This window comes from Pinus tabuliformis, chromosome 9, assembly GCF_031772625.1.
Source record: "Pinus tabuliformis cultivar Carrire ecotype Pingquan chromosome 9, CPIR1, whole genome shotgun sequence".
Classification (NCBI taxonomy): domain Eukaryota; kingdom Viridiplantae; phylum Streptophyta; class Pinopsida; order Pinales; family Pinaceae; genus Pinus; species Pinus tabuliformis.
Window position 1 is genome coordinate 296389746 of NC_142307.1, and position 21517 is coordinate 296411262.

At 38.4% G+C, this 21517-nt stretch overlaps 1 protein-coding gene and 1 pseudogene across 1 annotated transcript; both read right to left on the minus strand.

Moving 5' to 3' along the window:
• Positions 1 to 5602: 5602 nt before the first annotated feature.
• On the minus strand, positions 5603 to 6570 carry LOC149148371 (uncharacterized). The gene has a single exon (XM_089438809.1). It carries the CDS (start codon positions 6470 to 6472, stop codon positions 5702 to 5704), a length of 771 nt encoding a protein of 256 aa, XP_089294935.1. The 5' UTR covers positions 6473 to 6570; the 3' UTR covers positions 5603 to 5701.
• Positions 6571 to 7326: 756 nt separating this feature from the next.
• Positions 7327 to 18133, minus strand: LOC149148372 (short-chain dehydrogenase reductase ATA1 pseudogene; annotated as a pseudogene).
• Positions 18134 to 21517: the final 3384 nt, after the last annotated feature.

Consider the following 21517-nt stretch of genomic DNA (forward strand, 5'->3'; position numbering starts at 1 on the left):
GTTTAAATGTGTTTTAATGGCTGTTTATTACTGCTGATTTTTATTTCTGCAATTTCCAGCATTTTGTAAAATTTCCAGAATTTGTGTTTTCAGCAAATTTATTTTTTCCAGCTTGTTAAATGTATGGTTATGGGAAAGGGCATTTAACTATATGGGAGAAATAAGGAGAAACTGAAAACCGGGGTGGGAAATGAGAAATTTCTAAATGGTTGACCGCTTTACCCTAAAAGGAGCAAAAGTTTTGTGTGGATCAGATGTTTTAGATGAATCTAGAGATTATAGCTACTCTTTTAGCAGGAGGGAACAATAGAATAGAGGAAAATTAAATAAAATGGTCTCTGGCACTACAATAGAAAAAACAAAATACAATAGAAGAAAGAATGCCCAAAATTGATTGTTGAACTAAAAAGAAGACACTGAAGCTAATGTAGTTTCTTGAAGTAACCAAATCAAATCGTTTGCAGCACTGAGGCTTACAATTTTAAGCTTTTTTAGGTGCTCATAATTGGGTTAGGTACTACTTAACATGAGAGGCATTGGCTTGTCAATGGTCACATATAATGCAATTTTAATATAGAGAACTATAATCCTTGGAGATGACATTAAAAATGAAATAGGTGGGTGAAAATTGTTTCATCAGATATGCTTAATGGTGAGTACAAGAGGATGTATAATGTACTGTGTTTCAACAAAATCTAGCAACCCACATGATGTGAAGTCTCAAGCAATAGGGATCTAGTTTCATGCAACTTGGGAAGGTACCCACTGTCACCTGAGTAGCTCTTTCTCTCCTTTTAGGTTGTCTCTCCTCCAACTCAAGGGGTGTATCTCTAGCTTAGGCTATGGAGTGGGGCTCTTAGGTTATATAAGATGAGTAAGCCTTAAAAAAATCTATGGTTGTTGCAGTATAGGAAATGGGATAAGGACTAGATAGGAAAATGAAGGAAAAGAACAAGGAATGGAAAGATATTAAATGAAACTGGTGCCTCTTAATCATGGGCTTATCGAGTCATAAAGTACAAGTGAATGTTAGTTTTTGTAGTGTCGGAGGTGTTCTAGTCTCGAAACTTTGTGGAGGGTGAAACACAAGAGCTCTCCAAAACCCAAAAATCAATTATGGAAATTCCACCTAGAGATGGCTCAATTAAATTAATTGACCATAATTAAAAATTTCTCAAGTCTAACTTATGAAAGATGGTGTTGGGCAATTTATTAGGCTTAAATTGCTGCATTAAATTATCGACCAGGGAAACTCGTAAGCTTGTGATGGTGCCAACAATATATATGCAGGAGTAGGCAACTAACTCTATGTCTAGCTAAATTATTTACGATTCAATATAATATGCAAGGGAAGAGGCTCCTAACTAAGGAGGTCCTGGTTGTCCTTCCCTACAATATCATAGAGAAATCATTGATTACATAAAACTAGAAACTTGAAATGAAAACAAGAGAATGAACTTTACTTGTTGTTTAGATTCAAATAGAGAGAGAGACTAACTTAGTCTCTTGATTGTCCCCTCATATACTGATCCAAACTTAAACTAAGATTCATTCATAAGCATAAGAAATGAAATAACTTGAATTAAAAGCAAAAGAATGAATTTCAATTATCATGCAAATCAAATAGAGGGAGACCCTAACTTAGACCCTTGGTTGTTCCCTCATATGCTGATAAGATTTTAATTCAAAACTCATTCACCAATCAAATCCTCAAACATCTAAGCAATTGAATGAAATAAAATCTAATATGAAATAACATGTTTCTCTCATCCTTTTAGAGTGAGCTCAATTCTCTTAAGAACAAGACAAATTATTCCATATACTACATTAAGGAAACTTATATCTAAAACTACATAAATTCCATAAATTCATATCCTACATTAACACAATTTATACCTAAAACTACATAATGGAAATATATGAAAAATGAAGCTTTATTCTATTCCATCATAAGTTGGATACAATGCTCTAAGAGTCCTCCCCTTGGAATGGAGGAGGTACTCCTATTTATACAATGAGATGGGATAACAAACTCATAATGATGATCCACTAATCTCTCTTTTAGTTCCATACATTTCTCAACCATCTAAACACATAACCCTATCCTCCATGATCTCCTCCATGAGGTCCATGATCTTCTCCATGATCTTTTCCATGAGGCTTATCTTATCAAATTCGAATTTGATCATTCAAGGCCACATAAAGATGCCCTGGAAGCTTCCTTTGTACCTACACATGTCAACAAACTCATTCTAATTGTTAGGTATAAGTATAAGTATATTATTTTCTAAAGTTTAGCCATAAATTCACTTAAAAATGTTAAGAATTAATAAACTTTGGAAAAGCATTGCTATAACCCAATAATGAGGTAAATGTAATGATGTGGAGGTGGAATGGAGGTGACATGAAGGTAAAATGTGAAGATATTGGTGAATAATGGAGTGAAAATAGGGACCATTGTGAGGCCCAACATCTGCCCCAAACTGAAGGTATTGCATGTCCTCATGCAATCTATTACATTACTTTTTGGTACTTGAGCTTTGGCTTAAACTCTGCATGATATCATTTACATAACTTTTGCAAAGCGTTATTTTGATGAATTACAACTTGGTTGGTTCTTGTGTTTCAACCATATTTTGTTTGTTGCATTCAATGTATGATCTTTTCATATTGATAATGTGATTTTTGTTGCAGAGTATTTTTGTAGGAATGCATCATGGTTGGTTCTTGTGTAACAACCATGATTGTGTTGGCATCCAATTAACTTTTAAATACTTTTGTCAAAGCCATTTGTAAGCTCATGTAATAATGGCAGAGTATTTTTTGTTGGAATGCGTCATGGTTGGTTCTTGTGTAACAACCATGATTATTTTGGCATCCAATTAACTTCTAAATCCTTTCGAGAAAGCCATTTGTATGCTCATGTAATAGTGAATATATTTTGAAGGTAAGTGGGGTTTAGAATGTGATATATGACTGTGGATATGAATGTGACAAAGCATGTATGTAAATGTATCCTTCCCCTTAAACGGATGGTTTGGGCAGTTATGTGAAATGGGGAAAAGAAGGGAAAAGGAAGTGAAGTTTTTTCCAAAAATTATTATTCTAACTTTTCAAGGAATTTAATGGTTAAAAGTTAGAAAATATCATACCTTAACTTACCCTTCCAAAAATGGATGAGAGTTGTGTACATGTGGCTGCAAAAACTGTTGTTCATAGTCTTCTTTACTTGGTTGGGAAAATCATGCATGAATCATGCATGTCCAGCTGCCACAATTCTGCTCTGAAGCTTTTTCTTCAAGTTGTGGATGAAAGATGGATCTGTATTGTCGTATCGGCTGCTGGATCCTCTGCTAGATGATGAATCTGAGGAGTCTGCTGAACATGGCTGAAAGTCGTATTTGTTGCTGGATCCTCTGCTGTTGGATGATGAATCTGATGAGTCTGCTGAATATGGCTGAAAATCTATAAGGCTTGGAAGGTATACAAAATATATAAATGACATTTCCCTCCCATCCTTATTGATTGACTTGTCCTCAAGTGATGACAAACTGATGAAAGGAAATTGGCTTCATCTGCTACAAAATATGGGTCTTCAAGTCTTCAACGCTCGATGGCACAAATCTTACTATATGATTAAATGTGTCGATGTCGAACATAGTAAGAAGTTGTTGACTTAGTGGCCATTAATGAATGCCCCTAGCCAACACAAGAAATCCCACCATTGATTCCAATGGGAGTCAGGATGCCTAACACATCTTTGTAGGTACGAATAAATTTTTCGTGGTCGAGTCACCTACAAGATCCAACGAACAAGGGATATTAATGTACTCCCATTTTTCATTGGCAAGAGTACTTGCCATTAAGGCATGCAAGCCTCTAGGTGTTTTTCAATGATACTTTAGACTCTAGGACTTTGAATCAAGCAGGGTTTTATTGGCGGAAATGAAGGGGAATGATAATGACAAGGAAAATGGATGGATGTAAGGAAATGCATGGTGTATGAAATAAGAACTCTTGCTGTGAAAAATGGATATGGAAATTTCATGCTTTATGGATGTGCAATTGGTGGAATTCAAAATCTTTTTCAGAAAGGGAGGTGGAAGGTAGTGGTTGTGGAGATGGATTTGTCTTCATAATTTTTCATGAATTTATTCTTTGGAAGACTAATTGTCGTCACACTCAATCTCCTTAATGATCACTTTTCTATCCTGTAACTTGTAAAAAAACTTGGCAGAAAGAAAACATAAGTTTGTTCAAGAAGAATTGCACATTTCCTTCATGATTCTTATGCAAAAATTTCATACCAAATAAAACAGATTCAAGAATAGTCAAAGTGTTGAAAGTAACTTAATTCATGATATCAATTTCAATCCATTCCTAAACACAACCATGAAAAATAATACTCCCTGTTTGTGTCAGATACTCATGAAATGTACTTCGCGAAAAGATGGTCATGAAATGTACTTCGCGAAAAGATGGTTATTTGAATTATCTGTTGTTTCCTGCATATTAGTGCATCGTAAGGCATACAACAGAAAGATGTGATGAGTTAATCCTCCAATGTTTGAGAAAGTGTTTTGTGAAATTGGTTTCCAAGTATCCTATTTTTTATTTTCAAATCTGTATGAATTTTGTGAATTTTTGTTTTTTGTTTTTTGTTTTTTTTTTTTTTATATATATATATATATATATTTTATTATTTTTGTTAAACAAATTTTTTTTTTAAAAAGAAAATATTCAACCTATTTTTTTTTTTTAAATAACAAATTAAAAAACATAAATTTTTTAATTTATTATTTAAGTTGAAATGTTTTTGTTTTTTTTTTTTTTAAATTATAAAATCAAAAAAAATTTATTTACTAAAATGAAGTTTGTTTTTGTTTTGTTTTTTTTTTTTAACTAAAAACAAAATGAAAATAAGAAAATCCTTTTTTTATTAAAATTAAAATTAAAAATTATTTTGTGTTGTTTTGATTTTTATTTATTTTTTTAATCCAAAATACTAAATCAACACAAAATATTTTTTATTTTTATTTAAATAACAAATAACACAAATTTTTTTATTTAAATAACAAATTAAAAACAAATGTTTTTAATTTATTATTTATTTTGATTTTTATATATATATATATATATATATATATATATATATATATATATATTGAGTTGTAAAAAAAATAAAAAAATAAAAAAAAAAATAAAAAAAAAACCTAATTAAAAAAAATAACAAACCGTGGGCAATTCAAAGGAATTCCTCAGCTCGAAGTTATTTTCGCAGGGCACAGTCATCTGCATTGAAGAAAAGTGATTTCTCTGGGGGTATGGTATCTCCCTTCTTGGTATGGAATGACCATCATCTGTAGGACCATTTTTCTCTGCTACAGTGTTCTGATCATGTTCTTGGGCTCTCTTAGGACTTGTACATTTGGCACTCTTTCTATATACACTGACCAATTATGTAGCAAGCATCACAACCGCAAAAAAAGATGCACCTCCACCTGATGATGTGCTCAGTTCCTCTGGATCTTGAATGAAAAGGCTCTCAAAAGACACTGCTTCCGTGTTAGCTTCAAAACTCTGTATTTCACCATTAGTTCCTAACCATATTCCTTTGGCTGAACCACACATACGATTCTTACAAAAAGCCACCATTCCTGCTCAGCCAAAAGAAAAAATATTCATATTCAGTTTCCTAACTCTATTTTTGATAGCCTGCTGGAGGGTATCCAGAAGGAGGGTATCCCGAAGAAGGATATCCTTGAGGGGGATAACTTTGTGTTGGGTAACCATATGGCTGTGGATATGCTGGCTGACCATATGGAGGCTGGGCAGGATAGGGCGCATATCCAACAGTTGGTGGGATATTCTGGTCAATGCGAGACATCTGCTGCATACCAGGTGCTTGCATTACCCTTTCAACTGGTCCAAACTTGCCATCACGCTTGTCCAGTTCAACTTTGTGTTGTGTCTGCATGCATGCACAAACCGTGCAGTAAACACCATCTGACAAACAATTTAACAAATTTGAGGCAGCTTGAAGTTCATCACCGCCAACAATACATGCAATAATAGAGAAGATACAAGCCAACTGTTGGAGAACAAACATGAAGCCAATGATGCAATTGTCACATTTAGTTGTCTGGATATTGAATTCATTTTGCAAAAGGAACCGAGTAGAAGCAACAGAATTTCCAAAGCAGCAGAAAACCTCTGTGCACAGACAAAACTCAGGACACCGGCTTTCACCACAACTACCACTGCAGGGCATGTAACCAGCACAGCAAACATATCTTGACATGTCATTGTATAGTGCTCGCTTCCGCAGTAAATAAGAGGCACATGGTCCACAAAATAATGAGAAGCAGCAGTAGGGTGTATCCGCTGTGATTGTGCTCAAGAGATCTATGTGCCAGAGGTTGCGATATTGTTGGCGTTGTTGCATCTTCTCCGCATACTCATTCCACACCATCTTGGCCGATGTGAAGTTAACAATGAATGCCCTGTTAAATTTCCTGTATACCAATTCCCAGAGAAATTTAAAGTAAGGAAATTGTGGATCTAATCCAAGGCCTGTGGGAGAAACAATTAAGTTCATTCTGATCTTATGCTCTTCACAGGTATCATCAGCCAGAACAATGCAAACTGTATCCTTTCTCTTTTTACCCTTAACAAGAATGGTATCACCCGGGAAAAGCTGCAATGTTTCCATTGTTTTCAAATTAAGAGCCACAACCGAATTATCATCATTTATGGCTTCATCCACAACTAACCGAATTACGCTCAAGTATTGCAGTGCTAAAGTCTTTCTTTGTTCCCTTCAGCAAGTGGACCGTAGATGGGCAACGGTCAACCCGCCCTGGACGGCGTCCTCGAAGGTCTTGGCGACGCCGGTGGTGGAGATCATGGTGGCGAAGATCTTGCAACCGCCCTTGATCATAACGGCAGTGATGTTCACATCGGAGGGCGCAGGTCTGGCGCCTTCGCCACATTGGTCGTGATCGGCTTACAACGCACCTCGATCATCAATGCATTTCCTATGATTTCTCCAGTATCTTTGTTAGAATCGAAGAGTATCATTATCGCCTTTATCTGCATTCTCCCACGTGGATATGTATTTGTCATTATACCATGCTGCCGAAATCTTGAGTATCTGCAGATAATTCTCTAGAACAACAACTTCATCAATATCTCAATCGCGGCTACCTGCTATCTCCGGTTCCAGTCATTTCTAGTAACTGATTTTTCTTCTGTAACATTTTTATAAATACCGCCATTATGATTCAATGAGAAAACACAATCTACAGGGATGATTAAATATAGAAATCAACAGTGGTCGAACTGTCTGTGGTATATCAAACGCATGTTCCTGCAAGCAGAAGTGAAGCCACCATCCACCACCAAATTATGACCGCTGATGAACCCACCTTCTTCACTGGCCAGAAACAGAGCTGCCAGAGCACTGTCATCGACCGTAGCGCTTCTCCCCTGCAACAGACTTCCACCCAAAGCAACAATCTCACTCACCTCCTTTGCAGTTATGTGATCTCCGATAATCTTCCTGTAAGACGCCACCAACATCTCGGATGGGACGCCATGGGGAGATATGCAGTTCACACGGATCCCATACTCGCCCAATTCACAGGCCGAGCTCTTCACCAGCCCTACAATGGCATCCTTGGTAAGGGTATAAACATGGGGCGCCAGGCCTCCCATCAGGGCCGCCGAGCTCGAAGTGCAGAGAATTGATCCCTTGATCTTGGATGCCACCATCGCCCTTGCTGCGTGTTTGATGCCGTGGAGGACCCCTTTCAGGTTCACCCCCATTACGGCGTTAACCTTGTCCATGTTCAGCTCTAGGATGCTTCCAGTGGGGCCCAGGATGCCTGCATTGTTGAACATTATGTCAAGGCGGCCGTATGCGTTGAGTGCCTCGTCCACTGCTGCTGCCACGTCATCTTCTTTGGAGACATCACAGTGAATGTAAATGGCAGAGGGAATGGTTTCTTGGCACAGTTTTGTTCCCAAATCGTCCAAGATGTCTGCCACAATCACCTTTGCTCCGTTCTCTGCAAATATTCTTGCAGTGGCTGCCCCGATTCCTCTTGCTCCGCCTGTTATTATGGCCACTTTGCCTTTCAACCTGCATATAGCATCAATTTCCAAATGGTGTCTTTCATCAATGCCCCAATGCCATGATGAACAATAAAGTGCAAAGCTCCACTTGAAAATCAAATAGCCGTTCTGCTTGAAACATAATCTTATAGAAAAGTTTGAAGGCATTCACAAAAATTGGAAACATTGATACTGCTAAAGAATTGGGTTAGGGTATTTTATTTTTCAGTTCTTCTTTCTTTGAGAGAGATTATGCTGGGCAACAAAAAATGCACTATTCTTGGCAGGCCAAATCCAGAGTAAAACACTGGAAAATCTGTTAAAATGGATGCAATCCAGAGTAAAACATTGGAAAAAAGTTTTTTTTTTTTTTTTTTTAATGGTTTGCATTTTTTTTAAATATCTAAAAAACAAGGAAAAAGAAAAAACAAAGTTTTTTTTTTTTTTTAACACAAAAGAAAATGGTTAAAATTTTTTAATATCTAAAAAAACAAAATGGTTAGTTTTTTTAATAATAATAATATACGTTATGATACATATAGTATTATTATTTTGTGGAATTTTTTTTTTTTTAAATCTAAAATTAAAAACTTAAATTTTTATTTTTTAAAATCTAAAACTAAAAAACTAAATGTTTTATTTTTTATTTTTTAAATCTAATATTAAAAAACTAAATTTCATCTAAAAATTTAAAGATGTTTTTTCATTCACAAAATTCTTTATTATCTTTTTGCAAATTAGTTCTCCAGCAAGAGTATGTTTATTTGAACAAAATCAATAGACTTTCTGATCTTCCTGATCGCACGAAGCGCAGGAAGAGAGGATACTGATCACTTGATTTGTTTTTATTCATGCGGGGGGGTGTTTTTGAAAAGACAAAATTTAAAACTAGCTAAACACTAAATCATCAAAAAACTCAAACATGAATTCCCTTATGAAGATCCTGCTGTCACCAGGTCTCACAAGTTATTTTATCTAAAGAAAAATAAACACTGAATTAAATTCTAATGCCTAATCCCTTAGCACCATCCCCGGCAATGGCGCCAAAATGTTGGGCAATTTATTGGGCTTAAATTGCTGCATTAAATTATCGACCAGGGAAACTCGTAAGCTTGTGATGGTGCCAACAATATATATGCAGGAGTAGGCAACTAACTCTATGTCTAGCTAAATTATTTACGATTCAATATAATATGCAAGGGAAGAGGCTCCTAACTAAGGAGGTCCTGGTTGTCCTTCCCTACAGTATCATAGAGAAATCATTGATTACATAAAACTAGAAACTTGAAATGAAAACAAGAGAATGAACTTTAATTGTTGTTTAGATTCAAATAGAGAGAGAGACTAACTTAGTCTCTTGATTGTCCCCTCATATACTGATCCAAACTTAAACTAAGATTCATTCATAAGCATAAGAAATGAAATAACTTGAATTAAAAGCAAAAGAATGAATTTCAATTATCATGCAAATCAAATAGAGGGAGACCCTAACTTAGACCCTTGGTTGTTCCCTCATATGCTGATAAGATTTTAATTCAAAACTCATTCACCAATCAAATCCTCAAACATCTAAGCAATTGAATGAAATAAAATCTAATATGAAATAACATGTTTCTCTCATCCTTTTAGAGTGAGCTCAATTCTCTTAAGAACAAGACAAATTATTCCATATACTACATTAAGGAAACTTATATCTAAAACTACATAAATTCCATAAATTCATATCCTACATTAACACAATTTATACCTAAAACTACATAATGGAAATATATGAAAAATGAAGCTTTATTCTATTCCATCATAAGTTGGATACAATGCTCTAAGAATCCTCCCCTTGGAATGGAGGAGGTACTCCTATTTATACAATGAGATGGGATAACAAACTCATAATGATGATCCACTAATCTCTCTTTTAGTTCCATACATTTCTCAACCATCTAGACACATAACCCTATCCTCCATGATCTCCTCCATGAGGTCCATGATCTTCTCCATGATCTTTTCCATGAGGCTTATCTTATCAAATTCGAATTTGATCATTCAAGGCCACATAAAGATGCCCTGGAAGCTTCCTTTGTACCTACACATGTCAACAAACTCATTCTAATTGTTAGGTATAAGTATAAGTATATTATTTTCTAAAGTTTAGCCATAAATTCACTTAAAAATGCTAAGAATTAATAAACTTTGGAAAAGCATTGCTATAACCCAATAATGAGGTAAATGTAATGATGTGGAGGTGGAATGGAGATGACATGAAGGTAAAATGTGAAGATATTGGTGAATAATGGAGTGAAAATAGGGACCATTGTGAGGCCCAACAGATGGTTAATTAATAGTAATTAATTGAAAAAGGTGTGAATTATCTAGAAACTCACATGGATCAACTTGGAGATGATCTTAGCCATCGATTAAGTTTAATCTTGGCCATTGGAGTCCCAACAGGAGATTATAAGAAGTCAATGGGTAGATGGAGAACACACCAGTGTTAATACTTAGTGGTTTGGGCAGTTCGATTTTCTAGTCAGGTAATTCAGCAGGAGAAGTCAAGCCAGTAGATCGAGTAGCAGGTGGCAGAAGAGGTCAACAATGAACATTATCCGAAGGAAAGATTTCCAGTTTCAGAGAGACAGAAAGATGAGGCCGAAATTTATCTCCCTCAAGAAGGCAATTTGACTTGGCTGAAGGGAAGGTCATTTTCAATTCCAGAGGTCGGGAATATTTTCTAGAGTGTCGAAGAAGCATTTTCCCAATCAGCAACAGGCAAGACAACTTGATTGGAAGCAGTTCCGGGCTGAGCATGTGAGGGTCTGTGTAGAGGTGATGCGGGGCATGTGCAAAGGGTCTAGATGGCTATTTTTTCAGAGGCAGTCATGTTGAGAAATCTAGGGGCAACAGATTAGATTATTTTTCTTCTTGATAATTGCTTGTGATGTGTTTTTACTTAACTTAATTAGTGTCTCTTTCACTTGATTATAATTAGTGCTCTTATCATCAAACAACTACCAAAATCATAAAGACCAATGAGACAAGTGGACACAAGATATAGGCTATCAACCAGGGCCAAAACCTCTCCTCCTGAGGGGAAAACTCACAAGAATTATTCTCTTATAGAACCTCAAATGAGGAATTCCAAGTCCTATGACCCTTGACCAGAAACCCCTCCAATACCAAGTCAAACTCCTTTGAAGAAATTTCTTCTAGAAAAGTCAACCCAAGTCAATCCAGCTTCACAACTGCTGCAACTCTCTGTTTTGACCTCAACTTCTAACCTGCAACTGGGACTGCAATTTTCGACTACTGTAGAAAGTTAGAAACCCTAGTTTCTACGCATGTGGAAGAATAAGGTGTTTTACCCTCTTTTTGACCTTCGCTAGGGATGGCTTCTTCTCCTATGGAACTCAACTTGCAATGGAGACTTCTTGAGACAAATCTCGGCTTCCTTGTGTGACTGTAATTCAGTACTTCTGCAGCAGAAGGTAGCCCTAAATATTTCGCATGTGTGAGGTGAATGACCCAAAAACTATCCTTAAAACCTTCACTTTCCTCTTCCTTAGATCCTCCTTCCTTCGCTAGGTCTCCTTTTCTCTTCTTGTGCTTCTACGAACTTGATTGATGTCCTTTGCAAATGAGGTCGAGCCCTATATATATAATATTCTTGTTACATCTTCTAGGCTGGCATGACACTGTTCTAAGGTCGACTTGTCTCTTGTGAAGGCCGACTTATTGTTTGCACATTGACTAGGTCTTGGAGGGACTTTGACTCTATTTTTGACTCAAATAATTTTTCTTTACAATATGCAACATGCCCAAAAGGGTCTTCCATACATGACAATGATTCAATTGATTTTCAGACTAAATGACAAGCCCTAGAGGCACTCAATGAGTGCTTGACCTAAAAATAAATTTCCCTTGAGCATGAAACCCATGCCTCAAGAATGACAGTAATAAATTTATTTTTCTCATTACAACAAATACATAAAATTATGATTACATGTCATTATGAAGACTGAACCTAGTTACATATTTCAAGAAGTCAGGTGCCGGGATTGCTGGAGTAAGGGTAAAATTTCCCTCAGTATGTTTGCCAGTTTTTCTCTTGGATAAATTGCCAATTTGGTGACATTTTATTGTACTCAAAATTTCTGTTACAAATAATAAAATACAAACCCTCAACAACTGCCTTTGGTTTTCCCGCATTGGGTTTTTTTGGGGACTTTTGTCCAAAAACAACGGTGTCATATTTTTTTTGTGTGTGCTAGTATTTCTCAGTGTTGGAAAATGTAATTAGTTTTGGTCTTCATAATTTATACTATTATGTATTTTATGTAAAAAGCAAAAGAAAAGGAAAAAATTATTATTGTTCTTCTAGACAAGCATGTTCTTCATGCTTCTAGGTTTTTGAGTCAAAGTGTCAAAGTCCTATTTAGACCTATTGTAAAGAAAAAGGAAAATAATTTTTAAATATGTAATTTTGGATCAAAAACCCCCCTCTAGGTGCGAAATCGGCCTATTTGTCAAGTCAACTCTGCCCCAATGGACATGTCTATTCACATCCCTCTGAACTGTATAAATAGAGGGAAGATGGAGCTCATTTGCACAAACACACTTGGATGATTTTGGTTTGAAATATTGTAGAAAGGACAGAGATGAAGAGGAGGGTCAGTATGAGAGAAGGAGTTTCTTCTTGAGCTTAAAGTTTGTGGAAGTTCTGCCTTGATACATCTCTTGTTGTTGGTCGCTTGATGATGGATTTGTTGTGCTAAAGGAGGGTTTGACTTACAATCTAGATGGTGAAGTTTTCTGTGGTCATGGGTCTTGGATGTCTCACTTTGATCTGATTCTATAAGAAGAGAATTTTTTGGGTTTTCTCCTTGGAGGGGTTTTGCCTTCGCTTCGAGCCGATATCTCCTATTCTTGTGATTTTCATGTTTTTACATTTGGTAATTGCTTGATGAAAGAAGAAAAACATAATAAGATAGTGCCGACAAATTCACAAGTAATTATCAAGAAAGGAGAATTTGAATTTAACTTTCAAACTTCCCATTTCTCCCACATGGTATCAGAGTTGGAGGTTTGTACAAGGAGGCCTGAAGATCGCACTGTTGGCATTTATATTAAAGATTGATACATCTTTGTGACTATTATTGAAGAATTGCTATAGCTTTTGTGGATTAAACAAGATTTTGGGCATAAATTCTATTGTTTGATTATGATTCGGATAAATTCTCAATAGTAATGTGAAGATCTACTTGCGTGGTTTGATTATGATACAAATTTCTCTATGGCATAAATCGTATGGCTGAATGTGAAGGTTCAATGCAAAGTGTCACGGCTGAACATCGCATACTCACTTTATACTATAAGTGGCATGCGTCGTTTATGAGGACAATATTTTATTTGAATATCGCACTCGCTTTTCTATGTTATTGAAGCTCAAAGCTCGAATTATAGTGTAGCTCGAATTACTTTGAAGCTCAAAGCTCAAAATATGAAGCTCATGGTATTTGTGGAAAAATCACTCTCCAGTAGCTCATGGTCCTATGATGGCTCAATGAAATTGATCTTTGTTAAAATTGCCAACTAGGGCCAAACTCCATGTGGGTCATCTTATTTATGGCAGTTGATATTTTTCCTGGATCCCTCTCATCGAGAGGTGTAGGATTGATCTAAAGATCATCCGATTTCGATAAGACTTCATGGAGATATGAATTTATTAGTGTTATGGGACAATTTGTCAAGGTCGGCCAACAACCAAATAAACCCCACTTGTGCTCAACGTTTTAGTATAAATAAAGGACTTCAATTCATTTAACAACTCATCTCTTGTGATCTCACTCTCCACTTGTTTTGGGTTTTTGGTGGAAGAGGAGGTCTAGAGGAGATACCTTTTATGCAACCCTAAAGAAGGGTCATCTCTAATCTAGAAGAGCCCTAATCCACATCTAAAGGAAGCCCTAATCCACAGTTAGAAGAGGCCCTAATCTGCAACTAGAAGAACCCTAATCCGCAGCTAAAGGGAGCCCTAATCCGTAGCTAGAAGAGTCCCTAATCTGCAGCTAGAAGAGCCCTAATATGCAGCTAAAGCGAGCCCTAATCTGCAGCAAAGGGAATGCCCTAACCAACAACTAGAGGTGGCCCTAAGCTGCCCTACCTAAGGGTGATATGGATATACCCTATCCGTAGCAACCTAGAGTCTGGACAGCGTGGGAAAACAGGGATCCGAAGTTTGCTACAGGAGGCTGAGTGGCTGAGGTAAGTGCAGATAGTCTTAGGGTTGGAACAATGATATAATCAGGATCTGAGTTTGCTGTGAAGAGGGCCGAGAAGGCTGACTGTTAGGTCGAGTTCCTAAGGGTCAAACACGTTGGTGTTTGGAAGTTATTTTGGCACATTTTCGGAGGTCTGTTGCTACAACAATCTGTTATGCTAGGCTGCAGGTCATAGCACACAACTAGAGGCTGTGTGAGGTTTGTCAAGGGTGGACAACAACCGAAGCAAGCAACGTGGGTGAGGAGAAGACCTATGAGGGTATGCCGCAGCCCTTAAAGGGTTAGTTTATTGACTGTGGGATGAAACTAGGGCTGCTGCAAGTGACCTAACCAGGTGTGCAACAAACAGCTGTGAAAACAAATGACAACATGGTCTAATTGGACTATTTGGGTATGTTGGTGTAGCTGGACATATTATTGGACAACAGCTAGTACAACATTGTGCTATCAGCATACCGTGATGGGTAGCAATGCAACATAATATAAAAAAGGTGCAGCACTATGTATGATGCAGCTACATGACTGAATGCAGTGATGATGAGTGCAACATAGAGTGCAGATCCGTGATGAGAACAACCCAGTGATTGGAGAAGCATAGTGACAGGAGCAACAACATGAAGTGTATAACATGGTCATTAGTTCCAGCACTATGATTATGAGTGCAACATGGTGCAGCATGGTGAGGTGCAACACATGGACGAGATGCAACACAATGATAGGTGAAGGAGTCACCTTGGAGAATTAGTTGAAGAAGCATGTCTTCAACTAATCTCATGTAGAGATGATCTATTCTCTTATCTAGAAAGTCAAAGTGTTGACTTCTGTTGTAAATGTACTATCTCTTTCTCTCTGCTGAACCATTGAAGATCATATAAGAAGAATTGATCAAGGGTTCCCCACATTGGGGTTTGTTCGTGGCTAGCGCCACATCTTGTGTCCTCATCTTGGCTTGTCTTCTACGATTTATGTTTATTCTCTATCTGCAGTTTACTTTGATGCTGATGTGATTGCTAATCTAGAAAAGATATTGAGCTAACTATGAAAATTGAAATAAATTGCTCTAAGCATAGAACATACCTAAACTTAACATGGTATCAAAGTTGAGGTGAAGACAAAGCCCAAGAAAGAGTGAAAGAGCAATCACTGAAGACAGTTGGGAAAGAATAAAAGGATCAATGGATTCCTCATCCCTCTTCAAATTCACCGAGGGTGAAGTCGAAGCAGAGAGTATTATCAGAATGGGGCAGCAGAAGTTTATGATGGCCTACCTAAAGATCACTTCAATGGAAAGATCAGATCTAAGGGTGGAAGGAAAGACAAATGCCTTGGTTGCAATAAGTTCGACCATTATGCGAAGGAGTGTCCGAATGTCAGGGACACATCACTTGATGATGATAACAATCATTACGGGGTCATCTTCAATGATCAGAGGAATGACAGGTAATGCAGATCATCAAGGAAATGGCTGACTCTTCAGAGAAAGCAAGGAACCCCAGGTATGAAGAATCAAATATTGTTTCTGATAAGATAAAGAAGCGCTATCTTGTATCGGCCCTCTCCTTCAGATTCTTTGGGAATCTGGCTTATCGATTATAGTGCTTCAAGGCACTTCATCAGATAGAAGGGTGCCCTCTCTAATTTGGTAGACATGGAAACAATCGTGGGATTATACTTGGAATTGATGCCACCTATCCCGAAAAGGGTGTAGGGAATGTTACCCCTCAATTGAATAATGGTAACTCGATTCATTTAGAAAATCTCTTTTATGTACCTGACCATAAGAAGAACCTGGTGTCCATTTAGGCAATGTAAGTCAAGGGTTACAGGGTGGCATCCATCGATGGAAACTTGGAAAGGTACGTGTTTGAAAATGAAATTTTCAAAGATGCTTTTACTCATGGGTTGAGGGTTGGAAATTTGTGTGAAGTTGCGTGATGGTCCATTGGGGATCATGACATATCTCATCTATAACACCTAAGATCTACTTTATGAGGCCCCAAATCAATGTGAGTTAGATGGTGACTCGGATACCTGAATTCAAGAAGAGCATGAAGGTACATGTCTGAGACATACCGAAGGAAAATATTAGAAGGGGACCATTCCCCTCATGTAGCAGGTCCATAGGTTTGGAACAACCCGAGGGGTTTGAGATTCATGATTGGGAATCTCATGTGTACAGGTGGCAGAAAGCCCTTTATGGCTTGAAGTAAAACACCCCGGGCCTAATATGAGAGGATTGATAGGTGTCTGATGAATCTGAGATTCACTAAAAGTGAAGCCGATCCAAACCATTTTTTGAAGGTTGTGGATGATAGACCTCTCATATCGACACCTTCTGAGAAACAACCTGTTTCTGACAGGTGAAGACCCTCTCACATGCAAAAGTAAGAGGGAGTTGGATTCCAGATATGGAATGGTAAACTGCAAGCCCGTGACTACCTCGAGGATCTTAACTTTCAGAAGTTATATGGTGGTGATGTCGGACCAGATTTAGGAAATGCCTCTGAGTTTCATAAACTCATTTGCATTGATGTTCTTGGTGAACTTCTGTCCGTATATATGTGTTGCGGTTAGCATGGTGAGCTCATACTTGGTTGAGCCTCACTGGATTGGTGCCAAGAATCTTCTGAGATGACTTCGGGGCACAATCTCTCATGGATTGAGATACACTGTTGGAAATATAAAGCTGCATGATTGTTCGAATGCTAACTAGGTGGAGGATCTCAAGAGCACTTATGAGTGCTGATTCTCTCTGGATTCTTCTTTGATATAATGATATGGACAAGAAGCGGAAGTCGATTGCTATAAGCACCACCGAGACCAAATACATAGCTACAAGTATGATCTCGTGTGAAGTTGTGTGGTTGTGGAAGCTCTTCAGTGAGCTGTTTGTACACGTGATGAATACCATTGTAATTCTTTGTGACAACCAGGGGGGGATTCAATTATTGAGGAATCCTGTATTCGATGATTTCTCTAGCAGATAGACATTAGATACTACCTTATCTGGGATATGGTAAGTTGATGAGTGAGGAGGCTCCATCAAATTATGTTAATTTTAGGTATGTTCTATGCTTAGAGCAATTTATTTCAATTTTCACAGTTAACTCCATATCTTTTCCAGATTAGCAATAACATCAGCATTAAAGTAAACCACAGATAGAACATAAACATAAATCGCAGAAGACAAGCCAAGACAGGAGGACACAAGATGTGGTGCTAGCCAGGGAAAAACCCCAATGTGGGGAAACCCTTGATAAATTCTTCTTCTATGTTCTTCAATAGTTTAGCAAAGAGAGATATAGTACATTTACAACAGAGGTCAACACTTTGACTTTCTATATCTATATGAGATCAGTTGAAGACATGTTGATTTAACTGATTCTCCAAGGTGACTCCACCTATCATAGAGCTGCATCTTGTCCACTTGCTGCACCTCTCCGTGCTGCACCATGCTGCACTTATCATGACCATGCTATGCACTTCATGTTGCTGCTCCTGTCACTAAGCTGCTCCAATCATTGAGCTGCTCTTTATCACGGATCTGCACCCAATGTTGTACTCATTGCTGATCCGCACTCAATGACTTCTATGCTGCACTCATCATACAACATCCATCATCACTTTGCTGCCCCCATCCTGCTGCAACCATCACCATGTTGCATCCTTGTTATCTGACTAACCCTCAACATAGTAGCTCTGTCCATCTGATAGGCAATCCTGAGAATAGCCTTGTTGTTGGCCATGGCTTGTGGCCTAGCCTAACAACAAGAAAGGCCTCCAATACTTTATCTTGCTTGCATCCAAGCATCATAAGGACTTGATTGTGTTGTCCGCTCTTTCAAACACCCAGTTGTTTACATAAGCTGATCTAGAGCAGATGCATTCCTTCACTATGTAACAATGACTTATCACCATGCTGTCACCTACAACAATCCAAGTTTATATGATGTCCTTTTAGACCTCCTCATACTGTGAATAAGTGCCATCTTATGTTGCGGATGAGTATTCTCTTTCCTTGTTGTGTATAAGGTTTCTTGGTTGCTAAATGAGGGCTGCACTAACAGTGGCAGGGTGTCATTCTTAACTGTGCCAAAGACCTTTCCATGACAGTGTTAAGAAGGAGCTTCTTCAGGCAGCGAATTGGTCATCCATGAAAGTGATTTAGTCTCCTACAGGATTGCGGATTAGGCCACTTCAACAGCATATAGATAAGGTCTCCTTTACCAACGTTTAGACCTCCTTGATGCAGTGCATAGGAGCCTCCTTCAGTTGTGGGATAGAGCTGCATCTGGACCTTCTTTTGTTGAGGAGTAAGGCGAGTAGTTAGGGAACAAGGTATTACGTATTAGGGTCTTTCTTTCAGCTGTGAAGAGACCTCATTTACTATGGCTAGATCTCCTTCTTAGGATAACGTATAGGGACTTATTTAAGCTATATATAAGTCTCCGCTCTTCTGCGTGTAGATCTCCTCATAAGCTTGCGGCTAGGGCATATTATGACAATAGATTTAGGGCCTCATAGATCTGCATCATAGGGTCTCTTCTAGACCAACGTTTAGCCTCTCCTTGCTGCAATTCCAAGACTGCATTCAAGCCTTTATAACAGCATAAAGGATTCTACATCATAACGATGATTAGGGCTTATTTCATTGACTGTAAATTAGGGCAGCATAGGATCTTCAAGAAGAACCTCTTTCTTCCAAATCTAGGGCACTTCATGACAGCGTTAGGGCATCATTAGGTTCTTCCCTTTACTGTGGATTAGGGCATCATTAGGCCAGCGTATATCCTAGGGCACTCCCTCTAGATCTCTTCTTCATCAAACCCAAAACAAAATGAAGAGAGATCATAAGAGTGTGTGTGTGAAAAATGACTTGAAGACCTTCTCCTTTTATAGTAAAACGTTGAGGTTGAATAGACATGACTGTTGGGCTTCTGAGCCTACATAAGTTTGCTGGCCGACCTTGACAATTTGTCCATAATCAAAATAAATTCATATCTTCATAAAGACTTATCGAAATCGGATGATCTTTAGATCAATCCTACACCTCTCGACAAGAGGAATCTAGGAAAAATATCAGAAACCATAAATAAGGTGACCCACATGGAGTTTGGCCCTAGTTTCCAATTTTAACACTCCCTCTCAACTTGGGAGAACTCCATCCGTTGATATATATGTCCGAATGTACTATCTCTGCCATCAGTGCCCTACATTGCTCTGCTCTACTATGTTCTACTGAACCATGAAGAAGAAGAATTGATCGAGAATGTCTCATATCATTCTCTACTAACTCGAAGTCAATTTCATCTGAAGAGAGTGTGTCACATCACTCTTACTGACCCGAAGTCAGTTTCATTGATCCCAGATCAATGGAGGTCATCCTAGCATAGGGAGTACGTTAGATACAACGATGTGTCCATCGATAGAACTACTATGGTCCCTATCCTCATTTCCCTGCTCATTGATCAGATGAGAGGTACTTCCCATGAGTCCTAGACTGCATGGGTAGGATGCCTCGACAGAAGAACGAATCATCCTGTCCATAGGAGAACGAATCATCCTGTCAGTGGATGCCACGGAGAATGAATCATCCTGGCCCACAGGAGGACGAATCATCTTGTTCCACAGTCACCATGGAGAACGAATCATCCTGGCCCACAGGAGAACGAATCATCCTGCCCCACAAGAGAACGAATCATCCTATTCCATAGCACACCACCAGGGGAGGGTGAGTCGCCCTGTGGTCGTATGTTGCTCCAGTAAGTACTCCAAGCCCCCCCAAAGCTCCCAGAGCTCAATGCATGCAGCATGCAGGACCCTTATAAGAAGGTCCCTCAACGACTCCAAGTCGTTCGGGAAAGTCACAGATTTGACCTTTCCCCGAGGCTTTGACAAAATATCTGCGACCTGTACATCAGTCTTAATGCGATGGAGCCTCCTTGCTCATCGAATTACCATATCGCAGATAAGGCAGTATCTGATGTCTATCTGCTGGAGCAATCATCGAATACAAGATTCCTCAATAATCGAAGCCCCCCTTTGGTTGTCACAAAGAATCACAGTGGTACTCATCATGTGTATAAAAAACTCACTTAAGAGCTTCTGGAACCATGCAACTTCACACGAGATCATACTCGTAGCTATGTATTCGGTCTCGGCGGTGCTTATAGCAACCGACTTCTGCTTCTTGCTCATCCATGATATCGAAGCAGAATCCAAAGAGAACCGACACTGAGAAGTGCTCTAGTGATCATCCACACTGCTTGCCCAGTCAGCGTTCGAATAATCATGCAGTTTCATATTTCTGGCAGTGTATCTCAATCCATGAGAGATTGTGCCCCGAAGATATGTCAGAAGATTCTTGGCACCAATCCAGTGAGGCTCAACCAAATATGAGCTCACCATGCTAACTGCAAAACATATCTCTGGATGAAATTTCACCAAGAACATCAACGAGAATGAGTTTATGAAACGTATATGCATTTCCCAAATTTGGTCCGACATCACTATCATATAACTTCTTTATGTTAAGATCCTCGAGGTAGTCACAGGCTTGCAGTTTATCATTCCACATCCGGAATCCAACTCCCTCTTACTTCTGCAAATGAGAAAGTCTACACCTATCAGAAATAGGTCATCCTCATAAGGTGCTGGTATGAGAGGTGTATCATCCACAACCTTCGAGTAATGGTTTGGATTGGTTTCACTCTTAGTGAATCTCAGCTTCATCAGACATCTATCAATCCTCTCATACTACCCCCGGGGTGTTTTGCTTCAAGCCATAGAGGGCTTTCTTCCATCTGTATACATGAGATTCCCGATCATGAATCTCAAACTCCTCGGGTTGTTCCAAACCTATGGACCTGCTACATGAGGGGAATGGTCCCCTTATAAGATTTTCCTTCGGTACATCTCAAACATGTACCTTCATGCCCTACTTGAATTCAAAAATCCCTTTCCATTGATGAATGCCACCCTAAAACCTTTGACTTCCATTTCTGATATGGACACCAGGTCCTTCTTGCAATCAAGTACATAAAAGAGATTCTGTAAATGAATCGAGTTACCCTTATTCAATTGAGAGTTAACATTCCCTACACCCTTTCTGGGATAGGTGGCATTGGCTC